Raw genomic sequence first — 18,196 nt, 5'->3', positions numbered from 1 at the left:
AGGAAGACATGTCCCTCTAGAGATGACACACAGACCTGAAAGAAATGAGGGAAGGAATTATGTGACTGTGTCATTCATTACGTGCATGAGTGCTCCTCATGGGGCTTATTAACTGCATCCTTTGGGTTCTTAGTCACACTTCTTTATATGGCTGCAGAACTATTTTTATTTCTATGACTTAGTATACCAACCGGATTTTACAATCCAGGAAGGAAGTGCCTATGCTTCCTGTGTCCTTTAAATATCCTTCAATGAGTACTTCTTGGATATAAGGGAACCTGGAATGAGAAGTATTTTGAAAAGAAACAGGCATTGGAAGAAAGCATACCATATGAAGAAAGCAGCTACAGCGTGGTGAAAGAACAAATCTTGGAATTAAGAAAATTGGGTTTGGATTCCAGCTCACCAGTTTCTTGTATGGACTTGAAGTCTGTCTCTTAACATTAATTACTGAATCTATTTACCTATCTGTGAAATGGAAATAGTAGTATTAATTCATAAATTGTTGAAATAGTCAAATGAAGTAATCAGTATGAAAAACACTTGGAATATTATAGAAAATCAATGTTAGTCGAGTTTTGAGTATGGAAGCTTGGAATATCCTTAAAGATAATAGGCTTGGGTAACAGAAATAAGAATTTTAGTAAATATAATATTTCATCATGCTAATGATAGGTAACATTGAGTGCTTTCTGTATTCTAAGAACTATTTTAAGCATGCCACATGAATTAACTCAATTTCTTGCCCTAACCATACAAGATAAAAAATATCAGTTTTCCCATCTTACTAATGAGAAAGATGAGGCACAAGAAGGCTAAATAATCTGCTTATGGTTACACAATGAGTAGTAGAGTTGGGATAAAGATAGTTTGACACCAGTGCTCATGTTCTTTCAACTACACAAGACTATTTATGCTCTTAGAAGTCATTAGCTTAAGCTTTTCCTAAAGAAAAATCATTATAGAAAATGACATTAACAATTAAAAAAGAGTATAAATTAAAGTGCAGGTATAACCCAGTTTTAAAAAGTAAGATTGAAACATGTTAACCAGGAGCTAGTTTAGACTTTATCTAAAGTTAGCACCCAACATTACAATATAAAAATGATTATTTTATTATGCAATTTCACATCTTTTGTCTCAAAAATTACTTATTTTAAGAAAAAATGGTTGCTTTGTATTGATTAGAGATTTTAAAAATTACCTAATCGGTAGTAACTTTGGATAGATCATGGCAGAAATGATCAGTTTCAACCACAGTTGAAAGCCCAGCAAAACTACGATTTTGATTACCTAGAAAACTGAATAAAATTCCAATAATAGTTAATTATATAACAAAAGCAAATGATGTGTTCTATCTAATTATTTAAATCTTTTGCCCTGAGTTAAATCTATAAAGACGAGTAACATAGCAGCTTGAGGAATACATTATACAGAGAAAAGATCATGAGGAAAGATCATTATTTACAAATACTTAACAATATCCAATTATTTCAGGCTTATAAGTAGTTATGGTAAGGCTAGGTTGGGCCATATGTGTAAAGAAAATAACTCAATCACATACCATATCTCATTTTACAAATCTAATATTTTAATTCAATGTTTTTTTTTTCTTTAAATGCCTAAGCATGAATGTGGTACTAATACATGCATTTTGGGGAATTAATAGAGAAATAAAATATAAAGTTTACCTATGTATATTTAAGATTAACATGGAGCATATTAATCCATAGATTAACATGGACTATGTGGCACACTTATAGTCCCAGTTATCTTGCAGAATGAGGCAAGAGGATCACTTGAGCCTAGGAGTGTGAGACCAGCCTGGGAAACACAGTGAGACCCTACTCACAAACAAAAACAAAACAAGACAAAAAGCAAAAATGAAACTAATCAACCACATACAACCTACATAAAAATCTAATCATCTGGGGCTGGGGATGTGGCTCAAGCGGTAGCGCGCTCGCCTGGCATGTGTGAGGCCCGGGTTGGATCCTCAGCACCATGTACAAATAAAGATGTTGTGTCCGCTGAAAACTAAAAAATAAATATTAAAATTCTCTCTTTCTCTCTAAAAAAAAAAAAAACAATAAAAAAACTATTCATCTAATCTTTGAAACAGTTGGGTTTCAATATCAGTATTAGGCAAAGACATGTGGTATAAATATTAATGTGTGACAAAACACACAACAAAAGCATATACAAAATGGAGACAAATTAATCTGTAAATAATGGATGCATATGTAAATATCATTAAGTATGAGTCTTCATTGACTAGAGTAGGGAGTTTCTGATCAAAAGAAAACAAAAAAAAAAAAAAAAAAAGGAAGCTATTTTTTAAAAAGAGTTTTAAGAACATCATGGCCTTCAGTCCTATGTGGGTATTTCCTTGCCAATCTGGTTTACTTTTTGCTCTGCTATCTAGTAGCTACATGAAAATAGTACCTCTATGCTACCTCTTCAAAAAAGTTAACCAATAACTTTTGACCAGCAGAAAATATTAATAGGATTAACTGTGATTACTTTGGATGGTGTAAGTAATAATTTCTTATTTATTGGTTAATTTTTTAATAATCTTATCTCCTTTAGAACCTACTGGAGCTAAGATGCCTAGACAACAGCTTTCATTAATCACCTATGCCAACCAGGTAAACTAAAACATATGAGCTGGCCATGACTTCGAGTTCTTATATAGCCTCAATTATGTGTTAGTCATCCCAAGCACCCATTATGTACTCAATAATAGGTATGACACAGCTCTGGACATCAGCAGCACCATAAGGAGTCAGACACAGGCAGCCTGTTTATACTTCTTTTCCTGGTGTTAACATTCTTAAGAAACGTGGGAGACAGCAATGAGGTCGTATCTTCCTCATTCGAACCTTATAGTAGTAGTAGTCTACTAGATTTCTTCACCTTTGTTGTATTAATAATCAGACTTCAGAATAACGCTGCCTTGAGAAATGACAGCACTGTATCTTAGAAGGAAGGAAAATGTAGCATGCCAGACCAGGGACAGACTTCTAATTGCCAGTGATTCTTGTGAATTTCCTGAATATTAAAGCACCTATTGAGGTCAGCTACAGTCGTAAAGAGAAAAAATGATCTTGAAACTTTTAAAATTGCATTACTGCACATCATAATGTAACAAAGTAAACAACAACAACAAAACATTGTTTAAAAAAACAATAGCAGAGAAAAGCAGCTGATCTTTAGGAAGGCAGTCGGTTGCTTATTATGAAGTATTTACAGAGTCCGATGCATTTTCAAAGCTGGTTACAGTCATTACCACAGCACACCCTTGTGAGGTAAGTGTATTATCACCTTCGGTTCATAAATGAAAAGAAGTACAGAATGATTAAGTCACTCCCTAAGGAGAATGAGTCAACGTCAAGAGTCATAGTTGACCCGGCTTAACGACTCCTGACGGTCAGTCCAGGGCTTAGTCAGCGGAGCCCAGAGTGGCTTCCCTGGCTGGCACCTGGACTTAGGCTATTTCTGTTCACGTTAAATCAGAATATTGGAACCGGCTGGACAGAACTTCCAAATAATCTTTACTTCCAGAAGATTTATCCCTGAGATCTTAATCTCAGGATTTGGAACAGAAAAAACTGTCGGGTGCACTCCCCCTCCCCCCCAGCAGCGGCGAGTGGACACTGCGGGCGGTTCCGCCGATCCCTTTTCGCAGTGATGGCAACAAGTGGTCACCAGCGCTAGCGGAGCCAGGGGACGGATGATTGCTTAAACGACTCTCCATCGCCGCCTCTTTTTGAAACTAAAGAGAAAATGGTGGGAGGTCAAAAGAAAACTAAATAAACGCACAAGCAACTTGTCCTAGGACCTCAACTAAGCAAATGAAGCCTAATTGTGTGTGCTGAGCCTGCAGTTCCCAACCTCCTGGGGAAGATGGGAGGATGGGGCGACAAAGGGTACATTAGGCATGCCAAGCAGTAAGTACGACGGCAACTATCCAGGCGGAAGAGCAGAGGACTGAAATTCACTCCACAGCACGCGAGTGCCGAACCCGCTGAACGACCACGTGATCAGTCCCTTTTTTTAAAAAAAAAAAGTCTGCCTTAAAAAAAGAGAGCGAGCGAGCGAGACAGAGACAGAGACTCCACTTCCCAGAAGCCTCTTGTTACACACGCAGCCGCAGTCTTGCGCAGGCGCCGCCAGGGCCAAACGGACACGTCCGTCACGTGGACAGTAACTGGCCAATCCCGTTTGAATCTCATTTTTTTCCTCTCACCCCCCCTTCAGGAGCGGTTGTGCGATCAGATCGATCTAAGATGGCGACTGTGGAACCGGTGAGTATTGCCTTTCGCCCCCACCCCCACGGGTCCCCGCGCTCTGTCTCCCTCCGGACTGAGGGACCCCGCGGGACTGCGTTCCCGGCGCGCACGCTATCCCTTGCCGCCCCCTCCCCCTCTTCTTGGGCCTGACCTTCCGCGGGCAACTGGGGGTGCCCTGGAGGCTGACCGAGGCGGCGTGTAGCGCACACGTTCTGGTGGGGGCCCGAGAACTGGGGGAGCTGGTGGGGGAGGGGCGGCGTGGCGCCTCCTGCGGAGCCGCGCGTTGTCCACCGGGGTGTAGGATGACGGAGGCTCGGGGCTAGGTGTGTGGGATTGTCTTCGTGATAGAAGGGCGCGGGGCCGGCTCGGAGCGGGCACTGTGATCCGCAAGGAGGGTGGGCGGCGAGCCGATCTGGAATGAGATGGAGGAGGGATCCTCGGGGTAGCTTTTCCATCTCCCTCCCTCCTTCCAGCGCGCCAGTCCAGGGGCTCGGGTGCCGGGCGCGCGAGGGTCTTCTTTAGACCGGTGGGCTGGGAAGCCGGTGGGCGCGCGGCGCGAGAGGGTGGGATAGGCGGGAGTGGAGCCGCGGCACGCGCGGAGAAGCTTCGATCTCGCCGAGGGGAGACGAGAGGGTCGAGCGCATGTTACTCCAGCGCATCGGAGAGTTGCCGGGGTTGGCGGCTGGGGAGGCGAAAAAGGTTTGGGATGGGGAGGAAACCCCGGTGTCGCGTGGTTAAGCTCTCTCGAGTAGAATGAGGGTGGTGGTGGTGGTGAGAAGGGGGATCACATTGTCCTCGCCCCTCCATGCTTGGGACTGGGCTGTCATGGAGGAGGGAAGGGGGAGGAGCGAGGCCTACTGATCGCTGCCACTGAGCGCTGCTGCCGGTCGGCTCGCCGGCCGGACCTGCTGCATTTCACACGCGCCTGTCTTCCATTCATTCATCCTTTCCGCGCAGTGCGCACGCCTCAGAGAATGCGATCGCGTCTAGATCCATCTGTTCTTCCGTGTCTTCATCGCCTGGAAGATTTCTGAGACACGGTTTATTGGAAGTAGAACTTAACTTTTAAGAGTGCTTTTCCATTTGATTTTTTTCTTTTCATGCTACAAGCTTTCCTCTCCATATAGGCACCATTTTAAACTTTCTTAAAGCAAGTTAATCTCAGGCCAGAAAGTTGGTAGTTAACCCTAAGGCAGAAGGTATTTTTGTCATAGTTTGAGTTTGTCGACACTGGCTCACTGAGACTTCTGGGCCTCTCTTGCCTTTTACGGATTGTCACACATATGTGATAATGTCTCAGGTGCATAATGGAGTATATTAGCAACCAGAAAACATTTGACGTTATGGAACCTGTTGCAGATTTTCCTTGCCAGGTATTTTTGTGAATCTGTACATGATAATTTGTGATTTTGGCAATAGTCTACCAATATGCTTTGACTTTTAAAAAGACTTATTTAAAAAACTTTGAAAAAATTATCCCATAGACCAGTAGCTTTTTTATATATTACATTGATGCAAACTGTCCTTGTTTGTTGCCAGAATTTAAGGCAGTTTTTCTGTTTCTTTGCTTGTTATTTATTGGCACCAGTTTTCATTTATGTTTCTGGGAATTAATTGACTGCAAACCTCTCTTAAGTAGCTAATAAAATTAGCTGATTTTAGAGCATTAAACTTTATATAACAACGAAGTATAAATATGTAAAATTTAAAACGCCTTTTAAGAGATTCTGATGTCCACTTTTGACAAGATCTGCTCCAAGCTACTATACTAGTGTTGGGGAAGAAAGGTTACAGTGGTAATGGAGGCAAGCTTTAAAAATCTTTAAATGATAAAACAGTAATGTGTTCGTAAAGTTTCATTAGTACCTTTTAGGTCCTTCAGATTTTGTGAAGCTGTTCAGGTTTGTTTCAGCACAAACTATTAACTCAAGTGGTGAAGGACGATTTTGAGTTAGTAAATGTTTATAGTCCCTGGTATGTTTAGGGTTGTGTACCAAAGGATACAAAGTTAATACAAAATGTGATTCTATACCTTGTTCATTTTAAACTCTTAAGATTAATTCCCAGTATTGTGATCACTGATACAGTGTTCTAGTCCTGGCCCAGAAAGATTTGGATAGTGTGTTTAAATTTAGAAAGAGGAATTAAAAAAAAAAAAAATAGGGAGATGAACAACCCAAGAACTTAAAATGTAGAAACCTAGATTGAAACTATAGTAGTTTGGGGTTATATGTAAAATAGTATTGAAGTGTGCATTTTTTTTTACTACTTTTTATGTACCCTTGTCCACAGGCTAATGATGTAGTATTTCTTTTGACAGTTTCATTATTTATTTTTGGCACCAGAGCTTGAACCCAGGGCCTCCTGTATGATACTCATACACTCTACCAATGATCTGTACCCCTGGTCTTGGATTTTTTTTTTTTAATTTTTTTTTTAGATGAGGCAGTGTCCCCAGGCCATCTTACCTCCTTTTTTAGTTGTAGCTGGACACAGTACTTTTTTAATGTAGTGCTGAGGGGCCAACTCCTTGCCTCACATACGCTAGGCAAGAGTTCTACCACTGAGCTACAACCCCAACCTGGATTTTTTTTTTTTTTTTAAAGCAACTGATTAATACTGTGTTGCAGTTGAGGTAATATTGCTGACAAAAAAATCATATTTCATTGGTACTTCAGCTAACGTGTCATTAATGCCTTTTTTTTTTTTTTTTAAACTGCATAATAAGCATTTAGAGAGAGCCATGGGCTTTTCCCCCTTATCTCACCTTTCATAGACATTTGGTAGTTTTTGTCAGTGGAAATTACATACAATATTAGTCATTTTAAGTCCTTGTAAGGTTTTAATTGTGTGTATGGGTTTAGTTACATTAAGGTAGGGTTTATAAATATTAAAGTGGCAAGAAACTTGAAAGAGAAAATTAAAGGAAGCATTTTACTTTTTTACAGGTGATGTGACAGAATTTTTAATATTGGACAAACAGTACTCTTCTGTCAATCCTATGGGCATTTGAATTGTGGCTAGGTCAGAATTAGACTTGGTATTACTTAAGATGGTAAGGCAGTGTCCCCAGGCCATCTTACCTCCAGTGGCTCATCTTTCTTTGTAGCTTTATCTTCATTCTGCATTCTTTATTATCTCCCTCCTTTTTCACCTTGTATTTGTTTTTAAGGTAAGATAAATTTTGATTTCTTCAGTTAACTGAAGGCATGTAATTTTACTTGTTTTTACATTGTAACTTGAACTATTTGAATTCTACATTAATTTCTTCAGTGAATCAACTTGGACAGCCAGAAGATTTAATGTTTCTTTTTTTATACTTTAGAAACATGTTTTGAATTGGCAGAGTGTTTAAATAAGGCTTAAATACATGTTGACAACTAAGTGTTGTGTTGTAAAAATTCAATGTGTGTGTCAGTGAAACACTGTTTTGTTGATTGGTATACTTTATAAATTAGTATAGGTGTTTTTGTTTTAATTGAAGAACCCAATATATCAGGGATGATTAATAAGCCAAATAAATTTGGTTCTAGCATTTGTGTCACAAACTTCATTTCACTTTATACTCTGACCTAATATGAATAGTTATTTGACTTCAATTCATTTAGTGTAGATAAACAGTTTACTCACTGAAATTGCAGAGAATCATACATAAAGTGAATTATGTAAGTTAATCTAACTTGAATAGAAAATTGTGGGCAAATAACACTTTTATAAAATGTTCTGTTTAATTTATATAAGATTTAGATTATTTTTGAAGTACCAGCAGTCCTTGACTTAATAAGGGACCTATGAAATAACTTTTCTATCAATGGTAATTTCTCCTTTTTCTTCCCTGCTCCCACTAGAAATTTCCTTTAATATCTGTTGCATATGAGTTGTACAGTCTTGATCTGTGAAAATGAGCATGGATTATAGTTTCATTTTAATATCTGTTACTAGAAACATTGAAATTTCTAAGTTTAGTTGAAAAATTGGGAATAAGGCATGTTAAGGTAATTTTGATTTTTAAATGCAGCATTCAAAGATGAGAATTTGTCAGTTACGAAGGACCAGATGAGGTTAATACTCTATCAATGCGTTCCATGTACACATCTTTTTCCTCTGCTAGGAAATTCTGCAGCCTTTTGATTATCAATCCTTGGCCATTAGCAAGAAATGCAAAGCCTATGATCTCCCACCCTAAGATACTCTTTCTACTGCTAAAAATTTTTGATAATATTCAAATGTTCTGGGGGAGCGGGGGCACTGGGGTTGTGGCTGAGAGGTAGAGCTCTCGCCTGGCATGTGTGAGGCTCTGGATTTGATCCTCAGCACCACATATAAATAAATAAATAAAATAAAACGTATTATGTCCAAAGGTATTATGTAAAAAATATACATAAAAAAATCAAATGTTTCTTCATAAGTCTGTTGTTGTGTCTGGAGGGAAAAAGAACCGTTTTTGCTCTAAAATACCTGAGAATGTAGTCAGAAGTGTAAATTTTTAAAATGTTATTCCATAGAAATAATGGAAAGCTGTTAGTTTCCAGTGGATCATGACAGACCCAAGCAGTATTGTATTTCATGTGTATGGATTCAGAGTTCTAAACAATAAACTCCAGAAATGACAAACAAAACAAACAACGAAAAAATGGCCTTTTAAAAATGACCTGTGTGTAACAGCTATTTTTTAATGTAAACAGAACTTTATTTTTTAGTAGTTGCTAACATAGCACTTAATGTAAGTCAGGCACCATACTAATTCCTTTACATATATTCATACCATCCTTATAGCAATCCTGTAAAGTAGGTAGTATTATTATTTCACAGATGAGAAAACCAAGGCACCAAGGTTAAATTTGTGACTAACTTTCCCCAAGATCACACAACTGGGGTGTTATTTAAACAAAATAACCACATTCCAGAGTTGTACTTTCACAATGGTGACATCTTCTTTCCAGTAAGCATGCAATGTGCTTTCTTTGGGTGACTTCAGAAAAGGAAATTTATTTTGATAAACTTATCAGGCATTTTGCTACAGCTATAAAATAAAAAAATGTGGGGAGAGTTTTTTCTAGGTGCTATTATACTGTCATGTTGAATAATAAAAATACTCCTAAGAAAATACCACCACAATTTCTGAACCTGAAAGATTGAACAAGCAGTTAGAGTAGTCCTTGGTAATCCAGGAGATTGGTTCCAGGATCCCCATTTTATATAAAGGATCAAGTCCTTTATATAAAATGCTCTAACGTTTGCATATAACCTATACACAGCCTCCTGTATACTTGAAGTCATCTCTAAGTTAATTATAATACATATTACAACATTAGTGCTATGTAATTTGTTCTATATTGTTTAGGAATAGTGACAAGAAAAAATTGTATATGTTTGGTATAGACACTATGTTTTTTTCCTGAATATTCCATCTGAGGTTGATTGAATCTGCCAATAACAAGCCTGCAGATATAGAAGGTGGACTGTATACTAATTGTATTTAATATAATGGGTCTAGAATTTTTAGTACTTTTACTAATTTTGGTGAAAGGTTTCTCAAAGTTGAACAATTGTTTTGAAAAAGTTTCAGCTAAAACACACATGTTCATTATGTATTTTAAGCTTGTTACAACAAAGTACTATACAGAAATTAGTTAAAATATTTCTTTGCTGTTGATTATAATGAGTCAATAAAATTTTCATTTTTACATGAATATGTTAGTATTGCTATAAAAATTCTTATGGGGCAGTAGCCTATGTATCAACACGGATAATTTCAAGTATTAATTAAGAAAATCTGACATCTTAATGGAGAGATAAAATGAACAGTTTTTCTTGTGTTTTTTTTTTTTTTTACTGAATGAAATGAATGGGTAGGGAGTTCATGTTTCAGGTAAATTTTTTTTCTGTCACATAGTTCCTAAATGAGAGCCAGAATTCAGACCCAGGTCTCAAGCTTTATTATTGTCCTGTTCAAGAAAAAAATCAAAATAAAATTCAACCTAAATAAACCCTCCAACTCTTTTCTTTTAATTAAGAAAATTGATGCATAAATCATCATTATAAAATTGATGCATACATCATCATTATACACAAATATAAAATATATAAATATTATGATCAATATATACCAATATGTTTGTATATTAATGTAAATGTTAATATGGTGTAATATATTTAATAATTTTATGAATATAAAAAGTTAAAATGTAGCCAGGCGTGGTGGCACAGGCCTGTAATCCCAGTGCCTTGGGAGGCTGAGGCAGGAGGATGAGTTCAAAATCAGCCTAAGCAACTCAGCGAAACCCTGTCTCTAAATATAAAAAAAGGGCTGGAGATGTGGCTCAGTAGTTAAGTGCCCCTGGGTTCAATATCCAGTACCAAAAAAAGAAGGAAAAAAAGGTCAAATATAAAATAATTTCTCTGAAGGGATTATATCATATTGTTTAGATTGTGGGAATAGGAGTGATTTTTTTTTTTTAATTTTGTTTTTAGGAGTGAATTTTGTTCAAATATTTCATTTGAACTTGAGTTTTGCCATGTTAATGGTATTTAACATTTACTGTATTTTTATAATCTTTTTCACTTGATTTAATAATACATACTTGTGGTCCAGAATTTGAATTGTTCTCTTTAGTAGTCTGGTGAAGTTATAAGATTTTTTTTTCTTTTTTTGCAGTAGGAATCAAACACATTTCAGAATGTTTTTAAATGCTTTAAATAAAATGTGTAGAATTACACAGGAAACCAGATTGCAGTAGGGATTGAGTTAACATGAAATATATCAAGCACATGGCCTGGCATAGGCTAATCCTTTTAATGTGAAAAATTTATCTGTTCCCTATCCCCAACCACTGAGTTTCCCTTTCCAAAGTACTCATGTTCTTTAGTTTTTTGAGGATCCTACTATAAAAAGGCCATTCAGGAGGACTTTCTGTGATATTGGAAATACTGTAGTATGCTGTCTATTGCATTAGCCACTAATTTAACATGTCAGTTACAAACTTGAAAATGTGCCTAGATCAATCAAGGAAATGAATTTTAAACATTATTTAACTTTGATAACTTTAATTAGCCATGTAGATAGTGGCTTTCAAATTGTACATTACTACTTGAGAATCTAGACACATTGTAGTGTGTACAAATATATGAATATATATTTCATTTGATTTTGTAAAGTAAACTGGATATGTTCAATTTGGTTGGATTAAATGATTTAATTTTATCCTAGAAAACCTTTTCAGTATATTTTAAACTTCCAAAGCTATTTATTTGGTCTTGTATAAAGTTAAAATTATTCTATGGGTTAATTTTATTGCTTTTTTTTTTTTCAACTGTGTGAATAGGTAGTCTTAATACTGTTCAAAACTTGGGATTTGTGCAGGAATATACACTGAAATTGTCTCAAGCTGATTCCTGTTTAGGGAGATCATCATTTGAATCAATCAGCATTATCCATGTCTTTTCTTTTTTAATAGACATTTTGTATATACAAGTAAATGTGCTTTTAAAAAATATATAAATAATAGCCATCTTCCACAGTATTCTGGTACATTGCATTTTTGCTCAATATTTATTTTAGAGCATTATATATCAATATGTAAAGCACTCACTTTTTTTTTGATAGAATGTATTACATAGTGTGGTTTAACAATTATTTCTATATTGACGACCAGTATAACCTTTTACTTATATCCTTTCATGCAGGGGATAGCATATCTATAAGGTAGGTATTTTGACAACAAATTGAAGTTAAAAACAGTACTGGTCAAATAAAATAATTGTTCAAGTTTAGTTGGCTGTCAAGTTAATTAATTCTTAGGTCTTTTTCCTCAATGAGTGAACTGTTTATGTAGGGAAACAAAGTATAAAACATTCGTAAGTTTTAGAGAAAGAAACTGGATATCTGTGTATCCATAACCTAAGAGCTCATCAGTACCTCATTTTTTTAAATACTCTCTTATCATGATTATTTCTTTGTCTCCTTCCCACTTTCTATCTTGAATTTCCTGTTAATAATTCCATTTTTTTGTAGTAATCTTCATTGTATGTATCTTTCAGTTAACATGTTATTTAGTTTACAAAAGTTCCCGAGAGAAAATAATTTGAATACAATTTCTTGTTCCTAGTTTGGCTTCAGCTTCTATAATGTCTACTAAAGCTCTTCCTGGGGAAACCTTGTTCAGGTTCTTGGAAACAGAGGAGTCTGCAGTTATTATCTGGCAGGGTTGTGTTGTGGGCCAGGCAAGAACATGCAGTAGGAGAGCAGTTTGTGGGAATAGGCCACTCTATTATTTTATTTTAAGATTAGATTAAAGCAATACTCTTTTGGGTCCAATAAGGGAGCTGAACACAAAGGAGGGAAAAAGAACTTCATTATCACATACATGATCAAACAGAGTTAAGTATGGATTTAAACCTGGGCCAGAACCCATAGTATTTAGTGGTTTTCATTTTTTCTTTATTACAGTGCTAGGGATGAACCCAGGGCCTTGTGCATGCTAGGCAGGTGCTCTACCACTGGGCCTCATCCTCTTGTTTTTTTAGGAAATGTGTCTTGCTCATAATAGCCATCAAATCATATTTCTCTACTCACATTCATCTGAATCACATTACTCCAGTCTGAACTATTAACTCTATATTTGTTGCACATTCGTCTTCACTTGATCTCCTTTTACTGTGTTTCTGATTCCCTCTCATTTTGCTTCTCTGTTGCACCCCTCTGTTGCCTGTGTCCATTGCCTTCCTCTTACTTGATTTCTTGTGTCACTTTGGTGGATCACATCTTTAGTAATTTTTTTTAAAGAAAAGATATATGGGCTTTTTCCGCCAGGCTTTTCTTGCCGCCATAATACTGTGCATGAATGTCCTGGCTGATGATCTCAAGAACATCAGTGGTGCTAAAAAGAGAGGCAAACACCAGGTTCTTATTAGGCCGTACTCCAAAGTCATTGTCTGTTTTCTGTGATGATTAAGCATGGTTACATTGGCGAATTTGAAATCATGGATGATCACAGAGCTGGGAAAATTGTTGTCACCCTCACAAGCAGGTAAAACAAGTGTGGAATGATCAGCCCCAGGTTCTATGTGCAGCTCAAAGATCTAGAAAAATGTCAGAATAATTTGCTCCCATCCCATCAGTTTGGTTGCATTGTATTGACAACTTCAGCTGGCATCATAGACTATGAAGAAGCAGGACAAAAACACAGGAGGAAAAATCCTGGGATTCTTTTTCTGGGGATATAAAACGTACATAACAATAAAATGCCTCAGTGGACAAAAAAGTAAAAGGAAAAAATGAAGATATATGCTAAAGAACTTTTTGAGACTTTGAATATTAAGCAGTATTGTTCTGGTAGTTTGCCTGGGCATAGAATTCTTTGGAATTTTGAAGATAATTGTTCTGTAGTTCTGTTGATAAGTCTAAAATGATTCTGATGATTTTTTTCTTTTAAATATGACTGATTCCTTTCATATCCCCATTGCTTAGAAATTTGTAGATTCTTGTCCCATTTCACATTGACATACGGTGTGAGTATGAACTTCTTACTTTTTTAAACTTTATTTCTGGTTGTCAATCCTTTATTTAATATTTTCCCTTGTACTTCTTTCTTTTGGGTATTCCACCGTACCTCTGTTGATGTCATATAGAGGGTGGCTGCCATCAACATTGCAGCTCGCAGACTAGGCTGGGCAGGGAGTCCACAGGATCTTTTCAGTGGTTCCAAAAAATTCTCTGGAACAATGTTGACAGTTTCATTGAAAGTGATATTTCCACTGTGTTTAAATTTTTTTTTTTCTGTTTATTTTTGTCTCTTGGTTCTTTGAGGCTTTGATAATGAGGGCAAAGGTAGAAGATACCACTTCAGACTCACCTTCTTGGTTCGGAATGGTCCGTTTCACTGTCCTCAGACCCTTACATTCACTGGTTGCCTTGGGGATGTCATGACCAACCTTTTTTTCTTTTGGAGGTAGACCTCTCATAGAAGATACAGTAATAACCTTTCCACCCAGTGCACCTCAGGCATATGACTTTGATCTTGGAGTTCAAGCTGGGCAGCATTGTGAAGGTCGCTGATGTCAGAAGAACCTGGATTCAGGACAACTGAAGAAAGTTGTGCTTTGGCCTCCTGAGTTGAAAGCCAAAAGGCAGGACTTTTTAAATATGGCAATTCATATCTATCACATCTGACAGATTTATTTGTGTTTTTTCTCTCCTGTCTTTTTTTTTTTTAATACTTTTTCCATTGTCGATGGACCTTTATTTTATTTATTTATATGTGGTGCTGAGAATTGAACCCAGTATTTCACACATGCTAGGCAAGCACTCTTCCACTGAGCTACAACCCCAGCCCATTGTCTCATCTTTTTATTCTTTTTGAAACATTCAGATTTTGGATTTTTTAAGACTAGTTCTGTGGGAAATTTCATGTATTTTGCAGTCTTGTATGTCTTATTTAAATTCCCAGGTATTGTCTCTCACTTTTCCTTCTCCTGTTCATTCCCTCCCTCTTGTTTTGTCTTCTGAATGTTGACTTTTATAACTTTCTGTAATTCTATATGCGTACAAAAATCATAAGTTATGCTTTTTAGGATACACACACACACACACACATTTAAAGCATATTCTTTTCTCTACCTCTGTCCCTAAGATGCTTATTTTCTTTTTCTTTTTGAAGTCCTCTGGCAGCAGTCCGAGTAGCTTGGAGTAGCAGAGGGGATTGAGGGACCTAGCTACTCTCTAAACAGTTTTTACTGAATTCTCTTTTACCTCCCTTCACTCCCAGTTTTAATGATACTGCCAGCCTTTAAGGCTCTTGTTGCATACATTGATCCGGTTACCACTTGTCTGTCTGCATTCCAGTCCCACCCACTTTATTTCCTTCTTTTTTTAAAAAAAAATATTTTTTAGTTTTAGGTGACACGACATCTTTATTTTATTTTTATGTGGTGCTGAGAATTGAATCCAGTGCCTCACGCATGCTAGGCGAGCGCACTACCACTTGAGCCACATCCCCGGCCCACTTTATTTCCTTTTGTTCTTTCCATATGTGAGAGTGTGTGTTTAGTTTCTTAAATCTGTGCAGTAGTTTGTGAGATTTTGGGAAGTAATATTAGAATCATCCATTTATTCAAACATTTGAGTGCTTATGTGCCAGGCTTTGGTATTGAACCCAGCTCTTTCCTTCACTTTATATTAATGAATTACTGAATAGGAAAAAAATACATTTATATTTTAAGAAAAATAAATAAATGAGCTGGGAATGGTGGCAGATAGATGCCTGTAATCCAGCAATTTGTGAGGCTGAGGCAGGAGGACTGCAAGTTTGAGGCCAGCTTGTATAATATAGTGAGATCTTATCTCAAAATAACAATTTTGCTGGGCATGGTGGCTTATGCCTGTAATCTCAGCAGCTGGGGATGCTGATGCAGGAGGATCATGAGTTCAAAGCCAGCCTCAGCAAAAGCGAGATGCTAACTAACTCAGTGAGGCCCTGTCTCTAAATAAAATATAAAATAGAGCTGGGGATGTGGCTCAGTGGTTGAGTGTTGCTGAGTTCAATCCTGGTATGAAATAAAATAATTTTTTTTAAAAGGTTGGGGACATAGCTCAGGGATAGAATGCTTGCCACCCTGGGTTCAATTTCCATTATTGCTCCCCCAAAATAGAGTTATCATTTACACTTTAAATGTAAGTTATAACAGTAAGTTGCATTCTAATGACATAACAGTAGCACAGTTTTATAATAACTGTGCGACTCTACTGAGGAATACAAAGGAGAACTTTAAAAAATGAAGAATCCTAGGTTTGTTTTTGAAAAAGATTTAATAGTGGAGAGATGTTAATTATTGAATAAAATACTACTAAACTCTGTATAAACTGAATCACAATATCAAAATCTTTGTAGGCAAGGTAGGTATGATATTTCACGCTTAATTCTGCATATTGTGGCCTGCTATAATTATATAAATGTAATATATATCAACATAATTATATATATTATATACAATTACATAAATATCATAGTCTTCTACGTTTTAAAAAGTTTTGAAAAAAATTTTTTAAAGTGATAGATTACTGTCCTAAAATGTTCTTTGGCCTTTTATAGAAAGTTTGCCAACACATGCTTTATAAAATGATTGTGTAAAGTTTGTTTGGAGGTTATATAAACAAATGAAAATCATTAGTAAATTTCTTTCTCCCTCTCTCTCTCTCTCTCTCTCTCTCTTTTTTTTTTTTTTTTGGTGGTGCTGGGTATCGAATTTGGGGCCTCACACATGCTAGGCAAGCAGTATACCACAGAGCTGCATCTCCAGCCCAATAAATTTTTAAAAGGAAGAGAAAGGGGGAATGGGAAACTTAGTGATCATCATGATTTGTTACTATTTGGTTTTATATATATCTAATATATATATATATAGTCTTTATTAATATAAAATATATGAAACTGTCATTGTCCTGTCAGTTCCCTGAAAGAAATCTCTCAGAAATCTAATTACTAGGTTAAAGAATATCTTTCTATATTCGGAAACTTGATAGTTCATTAACTTAATCATAATAAGTAGAAGGATATGTAACCAACACCAAACCTGGGGGCACATGAAACACTGACTAAACTTGTTTTTGTAATTTATTTGAAGAAATATGTTTCTTCAAAATATATTTTCTTTTGAAAGATAATTCTTGGTATATACTAATAATTTCCTTGTTAAAACTATAGTTTACATTGACATTTTTTAACCTTTAACATAATTGACTATCATTGAAAAAATTGTTAAAAGTGAACACAAAATTTATAGCATTTAACTGCTCATTTGTTTCATGGTGACATGTAAAGACTGATGTAAATTTTAAATTAACATTTTAGTTATGCTTGTTATTTTTAAAAGTATCTTCTTTAAAGTGTTTGCCTTTTGAATTTTTATTAGTGAGGTGTTTTTGTGTTTATTCTCACAGTACTGAGAATTGAACTGAGGGCCTTATACATAATAAGCTATAACCCCCAGCCCTATTGACAAGTTTTAAAGAATAATTGCAATATTAATAATTAATCATGTTAATGTAACTAGTATTGTTTTCTGTAGTGTAAACACTTGTTCTGATTGGGGGAACTGGGGATTGAACCCAGAGCCATTTACTATTGAGCTACATCCTTAGCCCTTTTTTATTTTGAGACAAGATATCACTAAGTTGTTGCGGCTGACCCCGAGAGTGCCGTCTCCTTCATCTGCTTCCCAAGGGGCTGGAATTACATGTGTCCACCACCACACTTGGCAAAGAGTACAACAAGGAGTTAGAACTGTAATTGACAGTGATTATTCAGTTGAGATAACTACCTTCGAACCAGCCAAAAATTGATATATTTTGAGACATTTTTTAGTTTTGATAATATTTAGTATGTGTCAATCTTTCTATAGTTATTTTTAAGTATGAATGTTCTGGTAATGTTTGGTTTAAATAGTAGTGACATTTAAATTTTATTATTATCCTTGTTATTGTTCTAGTTCACATATCTATTTCTTTTATTTCTGTCATCACATCCCCCCATCTGAATTTGTAGGCTCTGAGATTTGCACAGTAATTTAGTCAATAGATAGTATTGCTCCTTAGGAATTAGTTTATTTTAAAATGTAACAAGATGCTCACATATCTTTCTAGTTGTTAAGAATGCATCCAAGTTTTAAAATTATATATTAGAAAATTTGAAGTTTAAGTGTGGGCTATAGGGATTTTTTAAAAAAGGTAGTTACATATTCTGATTATGCAGATATATAAACCTTTGTTAAACCCCAACAAATTTAATTGTCTGTTTATTTAGTAGTCTAATACTAGTCATTAATTTTGAGCAGGTAATTATATTATTCCTTAAATTGATTAAGCATTTGTGAATTTTTGAAATATTTTTAGATTCAATCCAACAAAT

General features: G+C 36.0%; 1 protein-coding gene and 1 pseudogene across 1 annotated transcript in view; both read left to right on the top strand.

The window, feature by feature from the left end:
• Positions 1 to 3,554: 3,554 nt before the first annotated feature.
• Eif4e (eukaryotic translation initiation factor 4E) overlaps positions 3,555 to 18,196 on the top strand; it is a 38,088-nt gene continuing 23,446 nt past the window's right edge. Inside the window, exon 1 of the mRNA XM_026402006.2 lies at positions 3,555 to 4,307. Coding sequence (XP_026257791.1) covers positions 4,290 to 4,307 — 18 coding nt within the window. The 5' untranslated portion in view covers positions 3,555 to 4,289. The remainder of the gene's footprint in view (positions 4,308 to 18,196) is intronic.
• On the top strand, positions 13,087 to 13,572 carry LOC113192039 (small ribosomal subunit protein uS8 pseudogene; annotated as a pseudogene).

The sequence above is a fragment of the Urocitellus parryii genome, chromosome 10 (assembly GCF_045843805.1).
Source record: "Urocitellus parryii isolate mUroPar1 chromosome 10, mUroPar1.hap1, whole genome shotgun sequence".
Lineage (NCBI taxonomy): Eukaryota > Metazoa > Chordata > Mammalia > Rodentia > Sciuridae > Urocitellus > Urocitellus parryii.
The sequence above is the reverse complement of the archived record's forward strand: the minus strand, read 5'-3'. Positions and strand labels throughout refer to the sequence as shown.